The 26109-nt window shown below is 42.6% G+C and overlaps 1 protein-coding gene across 3 annotated transcripts in view; it reads left to right on the forward strand.

Annotated features, from left to right (window-relative positions):
• Window positions 1-24521, forward strand: part of npas2 (neuronal PAS domain protein 2) — a 70965-nt gene extending 46444 nt beyond the window's left edge. For 2 of the 3 annotated variants that reach the window (XM_036524387.1, XM_036524388.1), the window contains exons 2-22: window positions 3507-3703; window positions 4876-4932; window positions 5467-5621; window positions 6118-6209; window positions 6514-6603; window positions 8570-8690; window positions 11569-11682; window positions 12422-12540; window positions 13079-13161; window positions 15973-16079; window positions 16353-16500; window positions 17219-17300; window positions 18114-18240; window positions 19286-19389; window positions 19494-19580; window positions 20493-20657; window positions 21367-21558; window positions 22738-22946; window positions 23568-23660; window positions 23977-24187; window positions 24279-24521. In XM_036524387.1, coding sequence (XP_036380280.1) covers window positions 3648-3703; window positions 4876-4932; window positions 5467-5621; window positions 6118-6209; window positions 6514-6603; window positions 8570-8690; window positions 11569-11682; window positions 12422-12540; window positions 13079-13161; window positions 15973-16079; window positions 16353-16500; window positions 17219-17300; window positions 18114-18240; window positions 19286-19389; window positions 19494-19580; window positions 20493-20657; window positions 21367-21558; window positions 22738-22946; window positions 23568-23660; window positions 23977-24187; window positions 24279-24482 — 2616 coding nt within the window. In that variant the 5' untranslated portion in view covers window positions 3507-3647 and the 3' untranslated portion in view covers window positions 24483-24521. Of the gene's footprint in view, window positions 1-3506; window positions 3704-4875; window positions 4933-5466; window positions 5622-6117; window positions 6210-6513; window positions 6604-8569; window positions 8691-11568; window positions 11683-12421; window positions 12541-13078; window positions 13162-15972; window positions 16080-16352; window positions 16501-17218; window positions 17301-18113; window positions 18241-19285; window positions 19390-19493; window positions 19581-20492; window positions 20658-21366; window positions 21559-22737; window positions 22947-23567; window positions 23661-23976; window positions 24188-24278 lie in introns of those variants that run through there. The other variant, XM_036524389.1, reaches the window with a different exon arrangement.
• The last annotated feature ends 1588 nt before the right edge of the window (window positions 24522-26109 follow it).

Raw genomic sequence — 26109 nt, forward strand, 5'->3', positions numbered from 1 at the left:
AGTGACCATTTTGAATTCAGATGGAAAAATGTGTTAAGGTGGAGTATGCAGTAGAGTCACTTGTTTGCAAGAGTACAGAGGAAACCATTCCAGAAGTGAAGTAAGGAGATGTGGTTGATACAACTGTAAGGAGATCCCTCTGTTTATGTAGCCACTGCATCACACGTTCACAAAGACCATATTCAAAATTCCTCTTCAACCCATGGAGTTTAATATGTTCACGCTGTTCACAGCAAAACTTGTAAATCTGGGTCTCAAATCTGGTGGGCAGTTTATTATAGAGTGCAGCTCAATCTTTTCTTCCATGTGAAATGTCTGTGTTTCATCTCTGTCACCATGCAATGTGGAATCCCTGTAGTCACAATAGAGGAACTGTTATTATCCTGCCTTTCCATTTTCCCCTTTGCCAACACATGTATTTCATTAAAACAAAGAGAAATATGTGAAACATAATCTCTGCACTCCCCCAGTCTCTGGTTGCTACTGTATATTTCACCCGACAACATATGTAATAAAGCGCGGTGGTTGCAGCCCAGTGGAAATGGGGCACTCAGACATAATTCTTGAAAATGTAACTCATGGAAAATAGCTACCTGACCATCACAATTCCATCTCCGATACTTAATGCATTCTACAAAATGTTTCCAGCTCAAGAATCCCTGTCTCCTTTAGTGGTAGAATATGGAGGCATTTGTGTTTTTTTTCCACTAATGACTTGGGAACCGTGTCACAGAATTCCAGTACGGAACAGAAATGCTCCGAGCCCTTATTTGATCATTTCATTTGATTGCAACCAGAAGTCTGGAGTGAGCATTCTGGCTCCCCGCGGTGCTTGCTTGGCTTGACCTGAGGCTGACCGAGGAGGAAGGGTGGAAAGTCTCATGTGTCTAACCTAGTGCCACATGCACCAGTCAGGTCACCGTAGGCTTGAAACCAAGTTAAACTGACCTAAATAGATGAAGATTCTATCTTAAGTTGTCGAGAGTCTAAAAGCAAGGGGCGGAGCGTGGCTGTCCAAGACTGAGGTGGCGTGTCGCAAGAAATGTATTCTGTCATATAATGGGGTGTTACCGAAGTGCGACTTTAAGGAGCCATGGTCTGCAGAGGGCATTAACTTATCCATTTGCTCTCGCTCTATATGCCAGTCAGCCCAACAAGCTGAGACATGCACTAGACATATTGTATCGGAAGGCATTCTGCTCTCAGGTCTGTGCATTTTGTTTGCATTCATACATTTTATGCAGCATTCTGTATTTCTGTCAGTTTATTGTTGGCGAGTGAGTCTTATCTAGCACACGACAGTAACAATACAAACTCAGCAATTTTAATTGAACATTTCAGCAAAGAAATGTTGATGGAAAGACCTTATGATCATGGTATTCTGTATATCTGTTTATGCTGACATGCTTTTTATGCTATTTTGTTCCATCTAGCTGGCAGGTAATAGTGACCTAGTAAACTGGAATGATGTTCCCATCAGTGGATGAAAGTGTCATACCCTGCTGCATTTTGCCCCTCCCCCTATGTAGACAGCTTGCAGTGCACTATACATTCTCCTGTATGACCATAACGTGAAGCCATATCCTTTTTACCCACTTTTTGAAATTGTGTAAGCTGATAGTGTATTAGTTTACACTGTAGAGGCCCAAGTCAGATGACTTTACAGCTTTGTAAGAGAATAGAATAGAATAGAATAGAATAGAAATAGAATAGAAAGCCTTTATTGTCATTATATTGTCATTATACAAGTACATTATACAATACAAGTACAATGAGATTTAAAGCTTCTCTATACAGTGCACACATAACTTAAACATAGAAATAAAATAGAAAAGAAAATAAAACTATAGTAGAATATAGAAACTATAAAAGTATAAAATATAAAATTACTAACAACTGTACATAAACTCACTAAAGATTTCCTGTGGAACTGAGGGAAGATACTCTCATTCCCACCTTTGTCATGCAGAAATGTGAAAAGAGTTGTTTTGGCCTCTCTTTTCTTGTCTGCCTCTAGGATGTTTCTAGGTCAGAGGAGCTTCTGCAGTTAAGATTTCCTCCATGTTGAATGAGCACAGTGTCAGGGTGGTAACCAAAGACGTTTAACACACTTTTCTCCCGTTTCATCATATAGGCAGCAAATCCATGTAATCCTTGTTGACCAAATCCTTTTTGACCCCTGACCAGCAGCCATTGGTTGAGCTTGGTTGTTTTTTTTTTTCTGCCTGAATTTTGAAGCAGCATTATTAAAATTGCAGTGAGTTTTAACAACTGGGATTTGCCACATTTTCAGTTTAGAGAAAATCTAATTAAAGCCCCAAAGATATGTAGTTTGAGGGTTTGTCATGAATTGGTGTCTGGTGTATTATACTTAAAAAGTACTTTGTGTATTAATGAGCTGGCTGTAATTATAAGGAGGTGTCGTGTGGCATTTTCTCAATTCAAAACTCCTCTGAGTTCATACCATACAATTTGCCAGGCCAATCCTTGCGCCAAACTGCTCTCATATTTGATTGAGCCAACAACTATTGCTGTGACAGATGAGAAGGAGAAAGTGAATGATACCAGACCTAAAATGGTATCAGTTTCCATTTTTGATCATTAGAATAACTTGATGCATGCAGAATTTCAGCAGAAATTGGGACAGCACAGCCTGGGTCATCACTCTTCATCTAAGCACCTTCTGGAGAGTGAGAGCTGTTTCTGCTACCCTCTCAGAAGCTTGATTATTTACTATTAATGCATTGCTCATATGCATTGAAACTTTTATGTCCCTTGACTTTCATTTCAGCTCAGCATAAATGAACTCAAATAAAAACGTGTTTTTAAAACATTTATTTATAATCAGCTCAGGGGTGATGCATGTGTCTCTGCCAAAATCAGCTGAAATGAAGCAAAAACAACGTTTTTATAAAATGTAATCTCCATAATCTGGAAGTGGTTAATTGTGTTGCTCACTTGCTGACAATATTGGTCAGGTTCTAGTGAAAAAAAATATTGAAATATTGTTGCTCACTCACCAATTTTTTCATCAACAATTAAATAACAGAAAAATCAGCGTTAATGTTAGAGAGAAGTTTTGAGGTAAACTCAATTATTGAGCTCCATATGCTTCAGTTCACATTTGAATTTCACCATATTCTTTCCTCTTTAGTTCACTCCATCACGTTAACGGGAGCCAGCTGTATTTTGTAGACCATCTACATTTAGAAATGAGTCATAAAAATGCACAGCACCTTGGTCGTGCTGTTGGAGTCGATCACAGGAAATGTTCAGAAACAGTTTCTCTGATTCAGCACAAATGTAGCGATGCGAGCGTTTCCTGTACAGGGCCGTGTTGTGTCAGCATTGAGGTAACCAGGTTATACGCAGACTCCCTCAGGGTTCTGTGATATAGATGGAACATGCCTGGCCCTGCTGGGAGGAAAACAGAACATGCAAGACTCCTCTGTGTTTATAGTTGATTTATTGTGTTGTTTTTGTGTGTTTTTTTTTTTTTTATGCAGATCCTGGACTTTGTTTGCATTGCCGATTCTAGTTGAGCAGGTTGACAGAGGGTAAGCTTTCACAATTAGAGCCTCAGCGCAGACGGTGCGAATGGGACAAGCCAGACTTCAGAGAGGGCCTGGTCGGGAGTGGGAGTGAGGATGGACAACCTTTCTGAGTTTGGGAGCCTCTGTCCATCCAGCCGGAGGGAATGGGAGTGAGTACCCCTGCAGGTTGGATCTCGATGTTACCATTCGAGATGACGTCAGGCTCACTCCGCTCAGTCTGAACCAGTGTGGCTGTTGTCAGGAATCACAGATAGTAACAATTAAGTACTTTATATCTGTGTATAATTATTTAATTTCACTTCAACCTACATAGGCATGGCTATGGAAAGTACCTGGAGAGAGGAGACACTGCCATTGCAAAACATTCTCAGACATAATTGTATGCACACAATTGCAGTATTATATTTACTGCTAGGAATGTTGTGATTATTCAGAATCAGAATGCCTTTATTGTCATTGTATTAAAAATACAACAAAATTGCAGTGCTGCTCTCGTAAGGTGCATCCATTGTTTTACCAGACACCAAATGTGGTCAAGCCGTCAAACTTGCAATTAGTAATATATCTAAGAAATGTCTACCATATTTCATTACAAAAGGAGAGGGGCTCCATTCAGCCCCTGGATATTGTTTTCAGTGCAGCAGCCAGACCTGCCAGGAAGAGTATTTTAGACTTAATGGGGAGACTCAAGCTAGAGTCTTTCACCAAGAGAAGCACCCTGGGAGGGAGAGGAGCCACCATTCCTAAAACAGTGCTCAACCTGACTATAGAAAGCACCTGTTCCAGGAGAAAAAAACACATTCACTTATCTGCCCTGTCCTTCACAGCGTTCACTAAATCTAGAGAGAAAAAATTCCAAACAGTCTCAGGAATGTATTCAGTCTAACTGCCATTGTGGATCCTAAGAATATAATTAAAGCATTACTGATCATGGCCACATTACATTTATTTTTTGGCGAAACTGGAAAAAAGTTGCCAAAAAGTTAAAAACAAAAAGTTGTTCTGCCCTTAATTTTCTGTTTTGTTTGTGTTACCAAATTTTGCTTTTTGCTTTGGAGTTAAACTGAGTGAAATTATATGCTGAGAAAGTCATTCTAAGATAGACAGCCCTCCACATTATTAAATACCTGTAGTACGATATGTTAGTCTTTGTGGAAAAACGTGTTACTGGCAGCTGTTTATCACAGTTGCTCATGACTAAGGAGGGGGTAAAAGGAGCGAGGGAATCCATTCTCCGTTAATGTCTGGTTTGTCTCTCTGCTGATAACATTACTGAACTGAAAGAAATAACAGTCCCTCCCCTCCCTGCTTTTTGCCTCAGCACCAGCAGCTGTGTGGATGACTTGCTGGATGAAGATGAGAAAGACAGGGCAAAAAGGTATTCCTTTCTCACCTGTGCTAATGAGCTGTATCCACAGCCTACATATCTGCTGCTGTGTTCACGCAGTGGGTACTTGCACCAGCCAAGATGTCCTGGATTTAATGATGTTAAAGGACACCTTTCGTAGGCAAAAGGTGCTGTCAGGATGTGAAAATGTGAAAACTTGAATACTGTGCACCCAAAGGCAAGTGTTATGTGAGGGCTATTTGTTAGACTGTATTGAAAAGAAAAAAAGAAAGCTGTCCTTATGTGGTCATTTAGCACAGGATGTGTGTCTCTGATGGACAGAGTAATATGATAATGGTACATTATGCAGTAAAGATTCAAGCAGGTCTCTGTTTAAGTGAATATGAGGCATATGCGTGCACATGGATGCATTTATCATCTGGCAGAGCAAATTTTGATAATAGTGTTTAATGGTGTCTGTTTTGTGGCATGGCTGCTGGGGAGGGGGATTGAGATCCTCCTATATGAGCAGCTCGTGTCTCTCTCCTCTTTTCTAATCTCTTTCCTTTGTTGCCTTTTCAAAAGGGCATCACGTAATAAATCGGAGAAGAAAAGACGGGACCAGTTCAATGTCCTCATTAAGGAGCTCTGCACTATGCTGCAGGGGCAAGGCCACCCCCGCAAGATGGACAAGTCCACCATATTGCAAAGAACCATCGACTTCCTGCAGAAACAGAGAGGTAAACCCTGGGGGACACAGAGGATGCATAAAGCAAATTCACTCTGTCCTGTCCATTGCTGATAATGCACTGCTGGGGCTCCTGAGTACTAAAAGTGAAAACGTTAGCCCTGTTGAGTAGTTTCAGTGTGGGTAAAAGGTTTTTTTTTTTGGTTTTTTTTTTTGGTATCCTCAGTGTTTGTTTCAGATATGCAGCTCTGTAGCTCCCTGTAGGTCAGAATAGTACAGTGACCTGAAGCCAGAGCTGTGTAGAGTTTGACTCCCTTGCCGCCAGAGTTCGGCTCACGGAATACATGCGGAGTGAAAAAAATAAAAGGGTGCAAGCATAGTGCTGTCCAGTCTTTGCTGGACCCTAGAAAGGGGAAACAGAATGGACTGCCCATGCTGTTCTATCCAGCGTAGATCTTTCCTGTTGGAATCAAGGTCACAGCTGTTGCCATTTACTAGATGGCTTAAACCGCGGTGTGCCAGAGCCTGTCTTTCTTTCCCTGTCTCAGAAATCACGGCGCAGACGGAGTCCTGTGAGATCCAGCAGGACTGGAAACCTTCCTTCCTTTGCAATGAGGAGTTCACCCAGTTAATGCTGGAGGTGAGGCTTAGTACCAAATTCAGCATAATTATCATTGCAGTTAGACTGATTCTTGGCCCCTCTTGGCACAATTGGCCCTTAGCTAAAGGCAGAAAACATTATTCAAGTAACCCTGTGCTTGATGTAGGCATTAACCGGATCTACAAGACACAGGATTTTCCTGAGTTGGCTACAGTATAGAAATAGCATAGTTAACAAGTGCCACTGGAATCATCCATCATGCTACTAAAGCACCTAGGAGTGCCTTCTTTGTAAGCTCAGTGAATAAATGTTGTCTTTTTTATCTTTGTATGTCTCCACATAGGCTTTAGATGGTTTCCTTATAGCACTTACAACAGATGGAAACATAATATACGTATCTGACAGCGTTTCTTCACTCATCGGCCATTTACCGGTAAGTGGGAGCCAGGCTGATTGTAGTCAGTATAGAGGTCATCCACTGCCTATAATGAGTTTGCTGGGTGGTCAGCTGTTGGCCTTGCTCATTCCAGCTTTAATATGCCTCTATTCATCAGCACGCTGACAGGTTTAGTGTGACCAGAATATGGTGTTTCGAGGAAGAACTGAGGGCCTTCAGGTTTATCCGTGCGCTTGCTAAAATGTAACAAAACAGCAATTTAACAGTTGCAAGCAAGTGCCAGATCCATTATTTCTCAGTTAAATGGAAAATGGGAAATGTCAACACTACCACTAAACTGCTGTGTGTAACAGCATGTTACACTTGCGTGTTTTGTGGGGAAAAAAGAACATGATAAAATGCATTCACACTCTCATAATCACTTTGTTGGCTCCTCCCATGACACTGAGAGGACAGTTCCTGTTGTCCTTTTTAGTTTTTAGGCACTTTTAATGGGAAATGTTTGGATGTTCCTCTTGGTAGAACCTCTCTGACTCTTTCAGGTTGCTTGAGTCTTGCCTGTAAGCTGCTCTGTTGCCTTAAAATGTCAAATTTGATTGAGGTCTGGAGGTCTGGCCTTGTTTTTTTTTCTCACCACATTAAGAGTGTTGTCAGTGCAATTAATGCCAGGGGAGGGTTAACAAAATACTAACCACGGAGGTGTAAATAAATTTTGTGGTTGTGTTTTCTGGTATGAAATAGTTGGCTGGCCATCTAGCTAACTTGCTAATATTTAGCTAAATTAAGGTAACTAGCTGGCACTAGCTTACCTGGTCACTTGTTTGTCTCCACTCATTTACTACTAAGGTAATGTTTGCACTTTGATAGTGTGATCCACAATGAGAATGTAAATTCTATATATTCTGTCCAGCAATTTTCACAAGTTTTAGAAGCATATTAAAAGTAAAGTGTTGCATGCTCACACAAATATCTAATTCAATTTAAACAACCACCGGCACAACACACACATTACATTCCAAAGATGGTCAAGGAATGGAAACCTTACATTAATCGTGTTCTGCCTGGTGTGTCAGCTACAATGCTGCAGGACTTTTATTAGTGTGAATGACATATGGCTGGTTTTGGAATGGTTCGGTTATTTTACAAATTAAATTTGACACATCAGAACAGAGGATAATTGTCTGACAAATGAATGTTGACCTCAGCTTGTTGGGTGTGGTTGATCTTTAAAAACATCACCAGAAAACACACCCTCAGTCTGTGAAAGTACTACTTTTATTTAGATGACCTTTTCATGTTTTGGTTGGATAAAATAACAGAAAGTGTTCTGGCATTGTAATTACTGTGTAAATTGTCTTTAATTCCACAAACGTAATTGAAGAAAAAGATATTTAAAATATGATTGAGAATAAGGTGGTGGTTAAGTAGTGAAAATGTAGGTCCTATGTAGGTCTGATGTCCATCTCATAATTTTGAAAACATGAATGTAGGAAATTGAATATGTCACAAATTAAATAGGGAGAGTGCTTTTAATTTAATATGAATCTTTATACAAAGATGCATTTGAGAATGTGGCTAAATTCTTTATGCCTCAATTGATATCATGCATTAAACTTGTGCACTCCCATTACAGCTCATTCACCTAATGATTCTACATTTTATGGGAATCACATGGCATTACATAAAGCTCGTTCTCTATTATCGGAATGTTGTAGTGGTTATACATAACCAGTGAGCTATGGTTTATACAGTGGTAGAACTGTATAAGACAGTAAACATTAGACATTTAACTAAACTATGATGTTTGTGCAGTGTTTTCTATTTGGGTCCCCTTATGACTGTTTCATCTGTTAATTGATATTTTAGCATACAGTTCACCTTTTAATGCAAAACTGATACTTTGAGTACTCATGCATCGGTGCACATCAGTGTATGGACAGTGTTTTCAAGTCAAAGGGAGCTGTTTATATGACGATTGTGACAACCTTTTCTTTTGTATCAGTCAGATATGGTGGACCAAAATATCTTGAATTTTCTCCCTGAACGTGAGCACGGGGAGGTCTACAAGCTGCTATCATCCCACATGCTCATGACAGACCCCATTGCTGCGGACTTCCTGGAGAGTGAGTATGGTCCAACCTCCTTTTCCACATAGCCCCTCTGTCATTACATATGCTCAGGGCATCCCTAAATGGGTCCGCCCGCACCGCTGATTGAGTGGCCTGTACGTTTTATCAACATTTCATCAGCATATTATATTCTGCCTCACTCAGCCCTTTGTGGGTTCAAAGTGATGGAATGCTCCACTATGCTCACAGCTTTTCATATGCAGTCACATGGGACCAAGACCTCATTTATTTGGTGCATTTGAGGTCAGGACATTTTCTTAGAGTGTGTGGGCGACGTGAAACAAAAATGACGCAAAGTGAATTTACTCCTTAGGTTCATGCTATCCCTGAGAAAACAAATGTGGGTATTATTTAGTTGGGCTTGCCTAGTACTGTAGCGTATTATAATGCCAAAAACTATGGTGCATACTAATGTGCACCATGCACTTATATCCCCTGGGAGCATAGTTAGATTCTTTATTTAATGGCACACTGTTTTAACTGAGCTTGGGATGACCTTTCTATCATCGTTTGATGTTTGCTGTAGCATTTCCTTTTATAAAACGCTATCTTCATGAATTATACATCAAACGTGACAACTTTAACACACCCTTTGCTAACACAAACAGAAATGATGTGCCAGCGTTGATCAAAATGAAATAAATAATCTGGGACGCTGGCTTTGTTTTAATAATAAATCGACTGCTCAGGCTGCCCACACTTTAAGATTCTAAGATTCAGTTTAACCGCTTTGAGTTTAATGCTTCCTTTATGATAATGAAACTAAGTGTTTTTACAGTACTTACACATAATCAAGTTTAGCTGTCACTTAGCACAATAAAAATTCTGTGTGAGTAACAAGCTTCAAACTTTTTGAATTTTATTTTGCAAAGTTAGGGATGGAGCAGATTGCATTTAGATTGAGCCTGGGTCTTTGTTTCATTATCACTGAATTTACCGAAGATGCTGGATGTTGTATTTCCCTGCTGTACTTACCTATTTCTATTCTGTGCAGTATTTTCCAATGCCTTGAAAGCCACTCTGCATGAGGGCATGTTCATAATAAATAAATAAAATAATACTTCATCACACTGTAACTACAGCTTGTGACTGTAAAGACAGATAATCATATGCCTTTAAAAGCACCAGACAGTGGATTTCTCAGAGAGTGTGGTGTATTACAGACAGTTTATCGTTTTTTTTTTTCCACAGCGCAATCTTATTATTAGTCCTTCAGCTAATTATAGTAACTTGGCAGGGTGGTTTTGAGTTTTAATCACTGTTATGGTTGCTTCACTAATCCAGACCAGTATCTAGGGCTGTAGACTGTGACCTTAATCCCATGCTACAACTGGCTTCCACTGAGAATGAGACTGATGCTAAAACGTTTCAGAGTAGATCCACACTCAGCCCGGCGGTGGAAGCTGGGAGATCCCCTCCTTGGACACTCCTGGCACAGCATAGTCTGATTTCATTGTGAGGACTCGTGCACATCAAAGGCTGTCTTTTTTGACCTTTACAAACGGGTCCGGTTTAACACCCAACACTTTTCCTCCCAGCGCCCACTCTGTTTAGAGGCCACCTCTTGTTTTTGCTGTTGTAATGGTCTGCCACCACCCTGTCGATCCTAAGTGCTGCTAATTGTGGTAATGTTCCTCTTCTAGACTGGACAATGTGTCCAGGTGTTTGAGTCAGAAGGAAACCGTGTCAGACAGTGGCAACAAAATCTAAACTGATCCGTTTGTCGTGGGAGTGAACCCATTTTGAGCATTGACCCCATAGCCCAGTCTCTTTGATCGAGAACCCATACCGGCTATAGCCGGAGAAATTGCGTCATCCCCTTAGAAATCAATTTTGCTCGCTTTCATTGGTTTAAATGCCACTGTACGTCCGGTATCTCACCTTTGTATTGTCAGCCTAATGGAGATGTAAACATTGAGCAGAACGCCTAATTAGAAATTGGTGCAGTTCTTAGGATGTGGTACTGAGCAACATAACTGGCACCTGGTCTGACTCATTTGATGCACAGTCTCTAGCAAAGCTGGCCCATTGAGGGGGGGAAGAGAAATAAATGCTTGATACTAACAATGTTGTTTTTTTCCGATGTGTGTCTCATCAGTAGCTCAACAGGCCCGTGTGGAAAATGATTGGAACATTAGTACACTATTAGTCTGCGCCTTATGGCACAGTGACATGGTTTCTTCCCCCTGCAGTCCCCTGTGCCCATTCGACTGCCAAGTCGTGTCTCGTTTATATAAATCGCACACGAAAATGTCGAGCCGCAGCTAAGTATTCATGATGACTAAGACTGACTATGTGTAGTTTAAATGGCATGTGGAGGGAGCCATGTCCCAGATTTTCTGCCGTGTAATTTAGGCCAAAAACCAGTCAGAACTGACAGCAGGGGAAGTGTAGGAACAGAACGTTAAATGACAATGACTGTCATCGTCCTTTTTTTATCTGAGAAATATGGCTTTCACCTTAGAGCAGATTGTGCTTTCATCAAATCCAAAGAGTTTTTTTTTTCATACTGGTAGTAATGAGAATCCCCATCTGCTTAGACACTGGTATCATCATCATCATCATCACAATCACACTGATTCTTGTTATACTCTTCCTAATCATTATTAAACAAATATATTTTCCCTGAGCAAGCCTCTGAGAAAGCCTCTAGCTGTCCATGGGGCCAAGGTGCAAAACTGCATAGACACTTGTATATACATGGTTTCTGCGTATGGTATATATAATTATAAGTAATTCAAACTCAGATGGAATCAAACAATGATGAATGTTTTCAATATGAATGTTTTTCACTTAATTTCAACAATATGCTGTACATATTTTATATAGTAACAAGTGCAACACTCATACTTCTTCTTGAATGTCCTTTCAGATGAGACGCACATTGAATTCTGCTGTCATTTAGCTCGAGGAAGCATAGACCCAAAGGAACCGGCTACATACGAGTATGTGAAATTTGTGGGAGATTTCAAGTTTCATAACAATGGTACGTGTTATGCTGTTTCTGCTGCTACTGCATGAAAAACAGAAATACTACTATAAATGAAAAGAAACTCAATGTCTGCTGACTACTGTGACTGCAGCAGTAACTATAGCTGTTATTGGGAGTATTGATTCTGGAAGTGATACTTTTGTTTTGTACTTTGGAAGGGTACTTGATTTCTCTTGATTTATCTCAAAACTATGAATGGGTAATAGGCTTAGGGAATATATATTTTAATACATGCAGTTATAATTGCCAGTCTCATTGAGCAACATCAAATACTCCATCATTACTCTCATGTGGTGGGGACTGTGGTATGATGAAGACGTATTGAGTCAGGCATGTTGATAGTGAATATGGCGTACTGTGAACACTCAATCGACTGGTCTGCCCTCAGCGCTGAATTTATGTCTGAAACCCCGCTGTCTCGCGGCACATGTTTTGAAGCATCCTAAAACAAAACTGATTTTCCTGGCTACATGTCACTTAGAGAGTTACGTGTGCCAAACTCATTCTCTGGAAACTTTTGCATATGAGGAAATGTTTCCATCCCTCTTAAACTGTCGGAGAGTTCTCGTAGATATTTCCATACGATTGGGAGTCAGGGATCATTTCAGTAATTTGAATCCCATAAGGTCATGTTGTTCTGATGGGAACAAGAAGTGGTGAGGTTTAGGGATTACCCCAGGGGCATCGCCCATCCCTGTAGCCCAGACGCTGACCTGGTTCTTCTGTTACTCAGTGCCTACTTCCTCCTGCAATGGCTTTGAGTTGGCATTACCAAGGACCCTCCAGTCATCGCTAGAAGAGCAAGTCTGCTTTGTTGCCACCGTCCGGCTTGTTACTCCACAGTTTTTGAAGGTAGTGCACACCTTGCCTTTGTCTCCATTTAATATCTCCAAGGGATCCATATAGATTGGTGTGAAAAGTAATGAAAAGTATAATTAAAAATGTGTCACAGTAATGGATAAAACCATGTTTTAATGAAAATACTTCCTTGCATGGATTTATATTCGGATTACATGACAGTATTATCAGTCATTCTCAGATTGCTATCTTGTACATTATATCCTGTTCTATTGCTTGTCCTCAGTTACCACCTTTTGCAAAATAAGCCTGATCAAGAGGCTGTTGATGAAATCACTATAATTAAGCAAAGGAGGTATTTACTAAACTGAAGTGGAATGAAGTAGTCTTACCATGAGCATGAATTAAATCAGACAAATGATTTGTTGTACTTGACATCATCTCTTGAAAATGCAGACTTTGTCATAGAATGTGGTTTTAATGACATATTGGATGTTACAGATTTAACTGGGTAGTTACACATTTTGTGATTTAGTTCAATTTTACTGCATGTTTTTGTATGGACTTAAACCTTCTTTTTGTCGTTAATCAGGATCTGTGTAATGTAGAAGACCCGTGTGATGAATTTACATCCAGACACAGTCTGGAATGGAAGTTCCTGTTTTTAGATCACAGGTAAAAAGTAACTGAATTATTCATTTCATTCTCTGTCTTAGTATCTCAGCCTAGGATGTGAGGCTTGGCTCCTCATCACTGAAGTCTCCACCACTTTACACCCATTCTCCGCAAGCCTCAGAATTGAATTAGCTTTTTCAGAGTGTGAAATGGCCGGCCTTTGCCCTCGTCACAGAAGAGATTTAAAAGACAGGGCTCTGAGGTGGTGTGTTTGCAAATGTAATTTGAAGGCAGCATATTCACTGCTGTAACATTTACAGTGTCACAGTTTTGTCCTTCTCTCATACTAATACAAAAATACCTGCATTTACAAAGCGACATTTACACAGGGGTCATGAAATTATCAAGTTAAATTTGTACTTAATAATCTAACAGAAAAAATATTCAACTGCTCATTGATGAGGTCCTCTTAATGGTAGAATTTGAATTAAAAAGTTCCTGCTACAAACTACACATGGCAAGCACAAAGAAAGGCAGAATAAAAACACAAAAATAAAAACAATTCATGAAAAACTGGCAAGTCCATGCATTTATTTCATGTGAAGGAGGTGTGCCTCCACACACAGGACGTTCCTTTTGATCGAGAGTGGTACACATTTTGAAACTCACTTTTGTCACTTCACACATGCACATTGTATCCTCTCTTAACTACTGTTAGCCAGTCAGGTTTCACTTTAGTATTTAGAGAATGAAAAACAGTATACAGATGGTTAGTTTTAACAGAATCTGTTTGCGTTCATAGCTAACATTTTCACTGCATCTGCACCAGGCTCATCCTGTGACCCAGGCTTTTTTCCTTGTAACTCGTGAGGTGGACTCACAAGTGCATCCACTTGACACACATAGCATGCACTTCACCTATGAGCACTCTCTGGCCCTTCTATCTGAGCCCACGGGTTCAGTGTCAGCCCCCTGTCTCTCTGCTCTTTGTCCTGACTCTTTTAGGAGGGATTAGGCCGACTGCTATTTGAGGTGTGGAAAGATGCGTCCACTGGGACAGCAAATACCGGTCTCTCTCTTTCTCACTCCGTCAAGCGAGATGACAGCAGCGCTGGCTCTCGACATTGTTCTTTCAGACTCCTATGTCGTGCTCCCTGTTGTCATGTGTGCCTCCTCTCATGGTGGCTATTTATACATCGGTAGGGTATCCGAACATGCATCGCTGCCTTGAATGTCCGATTAGCCCGTCATTAGGGATGTGGGCTCGGCGCCAGAGCGCTGTGGGAAGAGTTTTCCTAAAAGCCGTGGAGTGGAAAAGCAAGGAAGGCCGCAGTTTCCAGCTTCCTCCTCTGCCCCCTTTCTTTTTTCCACTTTTGCCTTTCTGCTCTTCTGCTCCCTGTGATCCGGAACACGAGGTGCAAGGCCTCAGAGCCATTCCCGCAGTTGTGAGATGCGTTATTTTCTGAGAGGGCTTAGAATTAGCAACGCAAATATGCGGACACTCAGCAGTTAAGATCTTCCCCTAATTGGTCCGAGTGGCCATGCTGTAAACCCGTTCATTAGAATGATATTATATAACCATGCAGCGCGAGGAGGAAATGGTACGTCCTGTCCTCCGCAGGGCTATAATTGGACACTTGCTATTCACTGCAACCCTGCTGCCCTCCAACTTGGGGAATGGCAGCTGTAATCATTTGACTTCCCTGCCACTCCAGACGTGACTTTTGGTGTCCAAGAGGATCTTTTATGTCCCCCAAGCTTATGTTGGCTTAGTGAATTGGGTAAATTAAACTTTAAAAGAAATCTCTGCCACAGAGTTATAATAACATTTCACAATGGTGTAAGGTTACAGCAGGTTTTTGCGAAGGCACAGGGGGCAGTCTGTCCACCAGCGGCCCAGGGCTTTGTGAATGGATTTGGCCCAGAGTTTTTAATGGTTCAAAGATCAGAACTGTTCAATTCTGTCATCATTTTGCCTTACAAACATTAAGGTATGTTCACTTCACAACCAACTAATCTCATCTTTAAAGCAGATACTTGAGCTTTTAGTCATACTCTTTTACTCAAGTTCTCTGTGTCCAATCAATCTTCATTTGGTTATTAGCAGTAATTAAAGTAAAATAGACAATACGTATGTAATGAATCTATCATTGGTTGTGGCTGTCAGGGATAAGGGAAGTTGCCAGAAGTATGCACATACCAAATGTAGATTATTTTAAAAATCAGACAATCAGACACAGTAATTACAGATTTACTCAACACGGTCTTACTCTGTCAGTTTTTCATTCAACCAGGACATCTGATTTTTGCATGTGCTGCAGAGTAAAAATGTTTCTACAGATGGGGAAGTAGGTAATCCAGTATTTCATCATTTTTGCCAGATGCGCGAGAGTCTTGCATCGGTTCACAGTGGGGGTCCTATTTCAGATTTTATGTTTTGTAAGCCTTTTGCCTTACACTGCAGTCTTTGCTGTTTGTTCAGTTGTTTTGAAAGCAATTTCTCTGTAGTTGTTTGAGTAATTTATCATTTAGATTATTTTATACTACAGTAATTTTAATGTTGAAGTAAAGTAAATGAGTGGAAGTAGATTTGTTTTTGTGAAGTTCCATTTCCTGGTATGTTACAGTTTTCAGCAGTCATTTCTCAGATATACTAGATCTACCACCTGAAATTGATTTTTATCATTGGAGGAATCAGAGACCTTTCAGTTGCATTTAGATGTGTTAAGGTAAAAATTAGATGTCCTCTAAAACTCGATTAACTGTGCTTTTATTTGCTTGCTATTTTCTAAAAGCTTTCTTGAAAGAAGAATGTGTTCTTTCTTAAATGATGAATGTGGACTTCATAGAATGTTTCTTTTCTCTTTTCAGAGCTTCACCCATAATAGGCTACTTGCCCTTCGAAGTTCTGGGAACTTCTGGCTACGATTACTATCACGTGGATGACTTGGAGCTAATAGCACAATGTCATAAGCAGTGTGAGTTAGTCCCTCCACTATTGTTGTGCTTTGCTACTGGATCCAGGCGGCCATCTCAAAAAAAATGGGTCAAGTGAGGTAGTGACGTTTCTGCCTCTGCCACTGCAAGCTGATGAAGAGAATTTGGAGCCGGGAGGCAGCTAAATGATCTTGCTTGTTAGATGTATCATGCCATCTGGTAAAAGAACAGCAGCATACCTGTGGTCAGGATGTGAGTGATGCGCTGGTGAACTTGAAACATTCCTATTGTTTGTTTTCTTTTCATCTCCCCAGTAATGCAATTTGGGAAGGGCAAGTCCTGCTACTACCGCTTTCTGACAAAAGGCCAGCAGTGGATTTGGCTGCAGACGCACTACTACATCACCTACCACCAGTGGAACTCCAAGCCAGAGTTCATTGTATGCACGCACACTGTCGTCAGGTAAAGTCTTTGCCACAGCGCCATCTGCTGTTTAAAAAATGTCCTCGTTTTCCAGTGTTGTGCTCGCACTCAAACACACACACATTATGTATTAAATGTACACACAAGGGGAATGGCAATCCTGGCTCCTCAAAATAAACAAATATTGGAGCAACATTTCAAACAGACTGGACCTGTGAATTATACCTTTTGTTATTTTACTGCTGAAGGAGAACACCGCATATCACCATATGGTGAACTGCAGGGTTCCCTTTATTTCCAAACAGCTGTGGTTGTTTTGGGGTTTTTTTCATAAGCAACAGCAAGTAATGAATTCAACATATTGTGTCCGAAATGTATAGAAAGAGAATGTGCTTATTCCAATTTCTTTCTGTTCCTTTACAGCTGATTTTTGTTGCTCTGTGTTTTATCTGTCAGGCAAGGCCAGAGCCTCCCCAATCAGAAACATGTAGCCTTCCCTCTGTAAAGTTAGCCAGTGAGGGATGTAGCTTGCAATTCATTCTAATTTTAGTTTTAGATGTGCCTATTAATGAGGCAGACAGAACTAATTTCACCTGTTGATTGGCTGTTGAGTAAGATCCGCTGTACAGCTGTTCTGACAGCTGCCGGGCCAGAAGGTGACTCCGCAAATTTCTGCGGCTGTCACGTCGCTGTGAGATGGCTCGCTGGCTGAGCCCACGGCGTTTTGTCATGTGCAAAATGTCTCCTCCTCCTGCAGTTATGCCGAGGTGCGTGCAGAGAGGCGGAGGGAACTTGGCCTGGAGGAGACGTCACCGGAGATGGCCTCATCGTCCATCAAGGTATGAACCTGCCCACACCACAGTGGGGGATGACTGTAAGGTGCTGTGAAAGCCCCCTTTTCATCAAAAGAAAAGTAGTAGGAAATAGATTATAAAAATAAGTGATAAATTGAATACAAATGGAGGTTGGCAATAAATGACATGCCATGGCAGCATGGCATGGTGCTGCTTCATGGTGAGCCCTGGCTGGAGCCTTTAGCTGATCGGCCGACTGAGGCGTGGTGCAGCCATCACTTGCTTGGTGAGTCTCTGGAGTTTCCATGGTGATTTTTCTCACTTCCTTAAAGAGAAGATGCTGCTCTTGCAAGCTTTTATTCTTGTGTGCATTGTTGTTCAGACAGAAGGAGGACAGAGGACGATGGCTGTCTTCAAGCCATTCATGGGTTATTGTTGGATATTGAATGAATCCAGCTGGTTGTACTATTCTAAATAAACTACAACAGCATTAGGAAATAATTTGAACTTCCATATTATTCAGTTGGAAAATACAGCCTGGTATTTAATATTAATATTGTGAAAGATAAATAAATAGATAAATAGATAGACAGATACATGCATAAATAAGTACATACATACTTATCCATATTTAGAATTAAACCAGAAACATTTGCACGAAGGCAGCATGTGCTTGTTGCTGCAGAAGACTGAAACATCGTGCTCTAGTGTGATCAGGTTTAATGGCACACTAGGGTAATCAGTTGCTTTTGCACTGTAGTGTTTTGGGACCTAATCCTCAGATAGACAGTAAAGCCTCCCCTCTTTACATGTGCTGTAACCATTGCCTTTCTGTGTCTTTTGTTGGTACATTTGTAGGGTCACGAAGTGTACCCCGATATCGGTCCGCTGCCAGAGGGGCCCAGGGACCGAGTGAGTGGGACGCGCTCGGTCTCTTCGCACAGTTCCCGGAAGTCCTCCCACACCGCCATGTCGGACTCTGCGTGTAAGTAGCCACACCTGTCGAAAACGATCAGAATTTTACAAAATCTCAACTCATTCAGAACATAGATAATGTAGGAGAAAAGGCAGCGCTTTTTTTTTTCATCACACATTACTTCAATCCAAAGCCATTTGCTCTGGGCTCTGGAGTCATAATTGGTGCATCATTCAGACTTATTTGGTGGGCCATAAAGCTGATTTTATGCCATGTTTGACTGTTTTTCAGCAAAAGTCCTTATCCTTAAAGAGGAATGGGTATCTATGCCTTTTAACTCAAACTCTCTGTAATTTGTTCCATTGCACACTAATGTTTGTGTAGGTGCTGCCTTCAAGGTGCAGTAAAGAAAACATTAGAGGACAGCACTAAAGTTATCCAGTTATTTAATTCCACCAACAGTCTCAGCACAGGCTCAGTATTTGAGTCATTTGCCCTTTTTCAGGCTGCGTACAGTAGCAGTTGGTGACAGAGCCATTTCTTGCCATAAAAGTGATGTGCATACAGAGCAACTTATCTGACGCAACAATTCACCACTCAACAGCGTGTCTACATGCATTCTTAATGTAAATTACAGGCTGCTGTGTCTCACAGAACTTAATGCACCATATTTGCTCTGTTTGGAAAACCTTATTTAACCCAGCTTTTTATCTGCAAAGGTTTATGGCACGCCCAACGATATTATTCAGAGGTGGCCTTTAATGTGATTTGTCAACCTTAGTCATTTTCTCCTCCTGTTCCCTTGGTTGCCTCTCAGTAAAATATTAGTAAAATATGGTCTTTGTTTGATCTGATAGCCTTCATTTGATCCGCTGCATTTTATTTTATACCTAATCCATCTGTTAACATGTATGACCTCCCCTTAGTTGAAGCAGGCTGCTGCTTTTTCACCCAAGTGTTTGCGGCTTTATGAATTTGAAGTGTACAGTACTGCTTCACTTGCTCACTGATTTCTGCAGTAGTGAACCTGGCACAGCGCATTGGATCCTGTGAACTCGCCTTGCTAGGCTTGCTTTGTGGCCCTCCTCTCTAATCAAATATTCGATTCCTCCAGCGAACTCCTCCGTCAGGTATACAGAAGCGAGCACACCGTCTCGCCAGTCCGCAGCCATCAGACCCGAGAAGGCCTCATCCAGAATGCAGCCCAGCAGTTCGAAGGTCAGCACACGCATGATGGGTGTTAAAAAAAATATATTGAATTGACATGGTCCAGAACGCTTCTGAACAACCCTTTTCTTGTCTTGTCATCCTTCTCCCCGTAGACTTTGGTACAGAGGCAGAACTCTTCTGACCTTCTCCCCCAGCCGACCATCCCCCTTTCCCCCACCTGCAGTCAGCACTCCATTATGGTTGGTTTTTAGCCCTCATCCACTTGCCTTGCTCTATGCTTTCCGTCACACACAGGGAAAGGGGAGCCATTACAGCCTGCTCTTTATTTAACCTGAAAGCACCAAATAGCAGTTAATTAGAAAGACAGTATCAAATAAATGAACATTGTGATGATTTCAAGGGTAAGATAAATGGTGGATGAAAGGACAAGGTTGGTCAAACAATGCACAAGATTTTTCCATTGTCATTTCGCCGTAATCTTTTATAATCATTCAAATTGGACCCAGAGTACTTTTCTGAATCATATAATAGTTGTAATTCTTGTTCCTTTTTGTAGAGATGTGTAAGTTAGCTCTACATACAGTATGTGTCTTTTTTGCTTTTATGCCCATTATCCTCGGTTTAATATTTCTCACACTAGTCACGTAGTGCCACTCACATAGTGGTACATAGTGGTAAGAGTTGGGACAGTAATTATCATCATCTGCAGTTAAAAGCTCTCCTCGCATGCAGCTCAATTAATGGATCACATGTTGAAACAAAGCTGCGAATTGTTAGGGGAACATACTGTCCCCGTCAGCCGGGATGAGCTTTTAAGTTGAAAAATGAAGAGCTCTTGAAGAGATTTGATGGCGCAGCTTCCTCCCTTCCCGCCCAACCCCACCCCCACAGTGGGCCATAGCATGTGCAGATTGCTTTTCCCATCCAGGCTCTTTATCATCTCATTCAATGAATCAGCCCTTTGACTCCACCCAGACTGACCTTGTTACATATATCCTAAAGGGTTACAGTTTGTTGTTGTTGCTGTGGTTTGAAAAAAACTGGATTGTTGCACTCTATGACTGGGGATGAGGAGCCTCCAGACTCTGAGCCCGTGTCTGTCGCGCTCGGCGTCCCCGATGTCTCACGGCGGAAACCGATTGCTTTCGCAGCCGCCCATGTACCAATTCCAGCAGCCCCAGCTGGGCGTGATGCACCAGCTGAAGGAGCAGCTCGAGGAGAGGACGCGCATCCTGCAGGCTGACATCAAGACCCAGCAGCAGGAGCTGCACGACATCAAGGAGCAGCTGCAGCTGGTCAACAGCTCCAACATCCAGGTGAGAATGGCAGAGCGCGTAGGCCAGTCGCCCCCCTCGGTGTCGCCTCTGAGCCTGCTCCCCCAGAGTGGTCCACACGGAAGCTTCACAACATTCAGCCCCCCCCCATACGTGTCGCAGTCCCCTGCAAGGGATATAGCGTGGCATCTGTGTGCGCGTAAATGAAGTGTGGAGATGAAAGCAAATCAATAAAAGCTGCTTTTAGATTTGATATGCTCGGTCTGTCCCAAGGGAAGGGAGAATCTCTGTGGAAAACTACAAAGGGAGAAAAAACCCTCAGGGGCTACTAATTTGCCCGTCCTGTGAACATCAGAAGAAGAAAACATAGATAGTTTTGTTTGACATACAGTATCAAAGAGTGGTGAATACTGCAGATGTGAAACAGAAAGAATAATTTAGTCAGGTAGTTCTGCGTAATTTTATTGTCTAATCAAAAAACAAACCCTGAGGGAGCACACACCTACCTTAGAGCTGATGGTGGTCAGCAATTTCTTTTGCAGCAATCTGTGTATTCTGTCCTGGGATGGGCTGTTTCACTGTGCTCTGTGTATTGTGATTGGCTGGGCTGTATTCGCTATCCTATATGTTCTGCAATGAGCTGGTGTTTTTTCACCATGCTCTGTGTACTGTGATTGGCTGGACTGTGTTTATTGTGCTGTGTGCACTGTGGTTGGCCAGTCTGTGTTCAGTACCCTGTGTGTCACCGCAGATGCTGCTACAGCAGCCCGTCCCCATGGGCTTCAGCCAGGTGCAGCAGCCGCAGCAGCAGCAGGGCCCAGGCAGGCCGGCCCAGCAGTCGCAGTCCGGGGTCATCAGGCAGGCTTCCCAGCAGGCCCTGTGTGGGCCCCACAGCTCCTCACCCCACTCACTTCTGAGGGAGGCCAGCACCTCTTCCCCTCAGGTACACCTCATCCATCCAAGTCCGAAACACTACACTGCAAAGCGTACACCCCAGTATCGCCACAAATCTGAATCACGAATGCCACTCCTTACAGAGTGGCATGCAAGAACCTCGGTCTTGCCTCACCTCTCTCTGGTGAACTGTTAACAGTAGCACCAATTTGTATTGACTGGTCATGTGTCAGGTTGCCAGATTTATTTTTAGTGGAGTAGCTGCCTTGAGAGGAGCTTTCCTGTCCCTCCACTCTCATCTTTTGATGATGCAAGAAATATTTTAATTTGGAAGTGGAAACTGAGTGGAATTGGAAACTGAGAGTAACACTCCAAACTAAGAGTAAGGATGCAGTACAGAGGACTTTCCATGTTTCTCATTGAAAACTTTTCCAAACCAGCTACAGATCAATTTTAGTCTCTGTTGGGCTTATGTCATTGTGGGGTTTATGAAAGGTTTGTCTGTTCTTCACCGTACATATTTTGCATCATCTTGGTGCTAAATTTAGTGCTTGTTTCCACCTGGAGTGAGTCAGCGGAACATGACAAATGACAGGGGCTGCGAATGGAGGTCATTGCTGTATTGTTGTCTGGTAATGTACCATGTAACCCTGCCCTCCCCACTCACAGCATCTCGCCCAAAGTCATTGCAAGGAAGCTGCTTTCTTTCAGCGGTAGTTAGTTGACGATTTCTGTTCCTCCAGTCGCTCTTGATTGATGTGATGCAGGCTGTGTTTCTTTACAGAGAGCATTCTGATTCAAAGTGTCTGAAGTTCAGTAATTATGCTACCAGCAGGCCCTGGTGTCAGGGACTGACGCAGATCCTCTGTTTAGAAAACGTCCTTTGAATGCGGCAGCCTGTTTCTGTCGGTCACCACAAGAAGGACTCGGCTCAGTTGACAGAGTATACCTTTCAATCAGGAGGGCTTCCGCACCTTTTAGTTGAATTCCCTGTAATTGTCTCTGAGACTCAGAGGCTTTGAAAAGAAAAAAGAAAAGTGTTTTGCCAGAGCTTTCACCATGTAAACACAGCTGTGGTTCTGTGATAGCAGTGTTAAGTAATTGTTGGAACATACGAGATTCTTCTGCGAAATGTGGTGCACATGGGAGAACAGGAGGAGCATGTCACTCCTTGCCCTTGCGTGTTAAATGAATGCTGACCCCCCCCACCACCCCTTCCCGTTTGCAGGTGCAGCAGCAGCAGCAGCGGTCCATACAGCGGACCTCGATGCAGGCGGTCAGCCTTCCTGTGCAGACCCACACCAGTTTGACCATGCCCCTCTACAGCAACCCCATGATGTTCTCCCAAACCAGCGCGCGGCCCCTGCAGATGCCCATGTCTCAGGACGTCGGTCACAGACATTCAGACACGGACTTCAGCCAGGAAGGACAGCTACGGTATGGCCCCTCCCTGGCTCCTTGTTCATGTTCAGCGAGGTTAGCCAGAGGTGCAGGATGTGGGAAAACTCAGATGCAGTTTTATAACTCTGCACATTCTACCCTTTGCTGGCATGGTGGGATTCTTTCAAAGTGAAGTAGTTTGTGCCTGCTCTTTTGCTATGATAAAAGGCAGTGGACAAGAGCATGAGCTGCTTTGTAAAATTAAGTGTAATATACAGAAGGAAAGTGAATTCCTTGGAAATAAAGCTGCAACCTTGAACAATTTGTAAGTGCTCAATGAATGAAGAAGTAGGTCAAACTGTATGAGAAATGTATCAAACTTTGTATTTCCTTAGAAATATGAATGTGTCCCTTTATCCAATAAATATCAGTCCTGTTCTCCAGATAGCATAGGGACCTTTCTGAAGGAGGTTTAAAGGGAAAGATTTGAGAAGATATGGCAAAGGAGAGTAAAACTTCAGTGTCATTGTAGATTGAAAGGGTCAGCCCAGTCCATTGTCCTTCTCAGCATGTACAAAAGAGAGAAAAAAGTAGGGAAACACACGGCTCGTGCATTTCCAAGAACCCATTTGAAAGCCTGGAGCTTAGGTTCGCTGACTCTCTTTTCTTGCCCTGCAGCATGCTGCTGAACCAGCCGATGCAGACCCTAATACCAGATGGCAGTGGAAGCTCTCAGGCCACGCAATGCAATACAGCCATGCAGCAAACCAAGTAAGTATGTTCCTGTGGTGGAGGCTTCAGGTCATCTTCTTGCTAACATGACCACACTGAGAGTTCTTGCCAGAGAGCTCTGGAGTGCAGATGCAGAAGGGTACAAGTGTAGAATTTCTGTAGGCTCTCAGCGTACTTGAGCAGTGGGTCTACATCCCGGGATGCACACTGTCGCTATCCCCACTGATCCGCATTCCTTTCCTGCCAGTTTGCATGACTGGGCCTCATGGAATGTTCACCTCCAAAAAGCTCTGTGTTTGAAAAGTGTTGCATTGGAGTGGCACTTTTTGTCAGTAACCGGTGTGCCTCCACGCAGATACGCCCTTGAGCAGCAGATGGTTACGCCGTCGCTGCCCATGCAGCAGGTGAACTGCAGCGCCGTCATTGTGCCCTCCCCAGTCTTCACCTCGACCATCATGATCCCCCACAACAGCTTTATAACGCACCAGGCCCAGCCTGCCTACCACTCACAGCCTCAGGCACAGCAGCATCAGCTCCAGCTGCAGCAGCCCCAGCAGTTCTTTCAGGTAAGAGCCCACCATGCGTTGCTGCGGTGGCCATCACAATTAGGCTCTGATGGTAACAGCGCTCACACTTTTCCCTCTGTCTGACCAGCAGATGCAGCCCCAGGGGCTCCTACAAGGCGGACAGACCCAGACTCTATTCCACGCTACTCACATCCCCCAGCAAAGTACCATGGGATACATCCAGCAGCAGCCGCAGCAGCAGCAGCAGCAGCAGCAGCAACAGCAGCAGCAGCACCGTCATTCCCAAAGCCAGGCAGGCAGCATTGCGGACTTCCGCAACATGCTAACACGGTAGCCCTCCTGCACCCCATCTACATGCCCTCCCAACCCCCCCCCCCCCCCCCCCCGGGGACCAGGTGAGGGGACTCTGTTCTCCTTTGTGACTGCAACTTCTGCGGCAGGATGCAAAGGGATGCCCGGTGGAACCGGTTACCCGTGCTACACCGGCGGGGCCTCGGTGCGTTCAGCCAAAGCCGCCTAAACCCACGATGGCAAACCCAGGGACAAGAAGAAGACGTGTCCGAGGTGGCCTTTCCTTACATGAGGTTCTGCCTTTTTTATAGACTGACAGCTCTATTTTTCTACTTCACACTCGTTGTGAACCGCAGGTGGAGGCTACCTGGACAGATGGCAGCTCTCTGGGCGCAGCATCCTGCCCACAGAGTCCAAACGGAAGCGCTGAAGCGCCGTGGCGAGTTCTCCTCCATGCATATGATGGGGCCATTCGTATCGATTCTCAAGCCTCATGTGGTCGGTGTTCATTAAACAAAAAAGGTAATTCTGAAAAATGGGAAATCTGCACTGGTTAACTCACTCACAAGTATCTGCTAGTGCTTGAGGCTGTGTTTTAGGAGGCGATCTGAGTTTTGTGATAGCTATTGTACTGTAATGTTACAGCAGTTTTACCACTCATTGAGAAATTGCCAGACAGTTTGCAAAAACAAAAAGGGTGCACATCATTTCACAGAAATATGAGTGTCAGAGCCTTGAATTATCAAGCCTGACTTTTGTGGCTTTGTACCAGAGATGCTGACCTCCAGGTTGGTTCTTAAGGAAATTTATGAGGCATTCTTTGTAAAATGGCAAACTAAATACTGAAACAAGAAAAGACAACCCTCTCCTATGTTGTATTAAATTACTTCAGTATTGACATATTCCAGAATACAAAAAGCAAAGCATGGACCTTAACAATATTGATACTAGTCTAACTAAGGTATTCAAGAGCAGTGACCCCTTTGTCCAGCTCAAAAAAAAAACACTGAAATCTGTGTCTGTGATAATCCAGGTGGAAAGTTTCCATCTTTAAGAGGAAAGGGCTTCATATGTATTGAATAATATATTGTGTCAGCATGGCCAGTTATGCAGCCAGGCCAAATTGCTGTACTGCTGGACAATCTTAATTCTCCAGGAAACAGTCATGGAATTTTTCATTTCAAAAACAACAAAAAAACACTAATGGGAAGTGATACATTCAAAGCTTTGTATTAACATATTTGCAAAAACACGTATAATACAACATTCACATCTTCAACACATTTAAATGATTTCAGCACAAAACAAGACAACAAATGAATTAACCCTCCCACATTTTATGTTTGGTCTGAGCCATAAAGGTATCATAATGACACCACAATTAGTGGCGTCATAATGTTTGTGTAGTTTGATTCCTGATGACAAAATATAGAAGACACACTGAAGTCTTGTTCAAATGGCCTAACACACTCAAATATAAAGGGTGCTGCAAAAAAATTCAGTGAATCCTTCAAAGAAGAGCAATGCATTGTGGTCGCCTTGCATTGATTACATATACTTTAACTGATGGTAATATTCTTCTCAGGTTATTTGTGGAAACAAAGTTCTCAGTATTACATTACAACATAATTGTTTTGTATTTGGTTAATTTGCCAGTTACTATTTTTATT

The sequence above is a fragment of the Megalops cyprinoides genome, chromosome 3 (genome assembly GCF_013368585.1).
Source record: "Megalops cyprinoides isolate fMegCyp1 chromosome 3, fMegCyp1.pri, whole genome shotgun sequence".
In the NCBI taxonomy this organism is placed as follows: Eukaryota; Metazoa; Chordata; class Actinopteri; order Elopiformes; family Megalopidae; genus Megalops; species Megalops cyprinoides.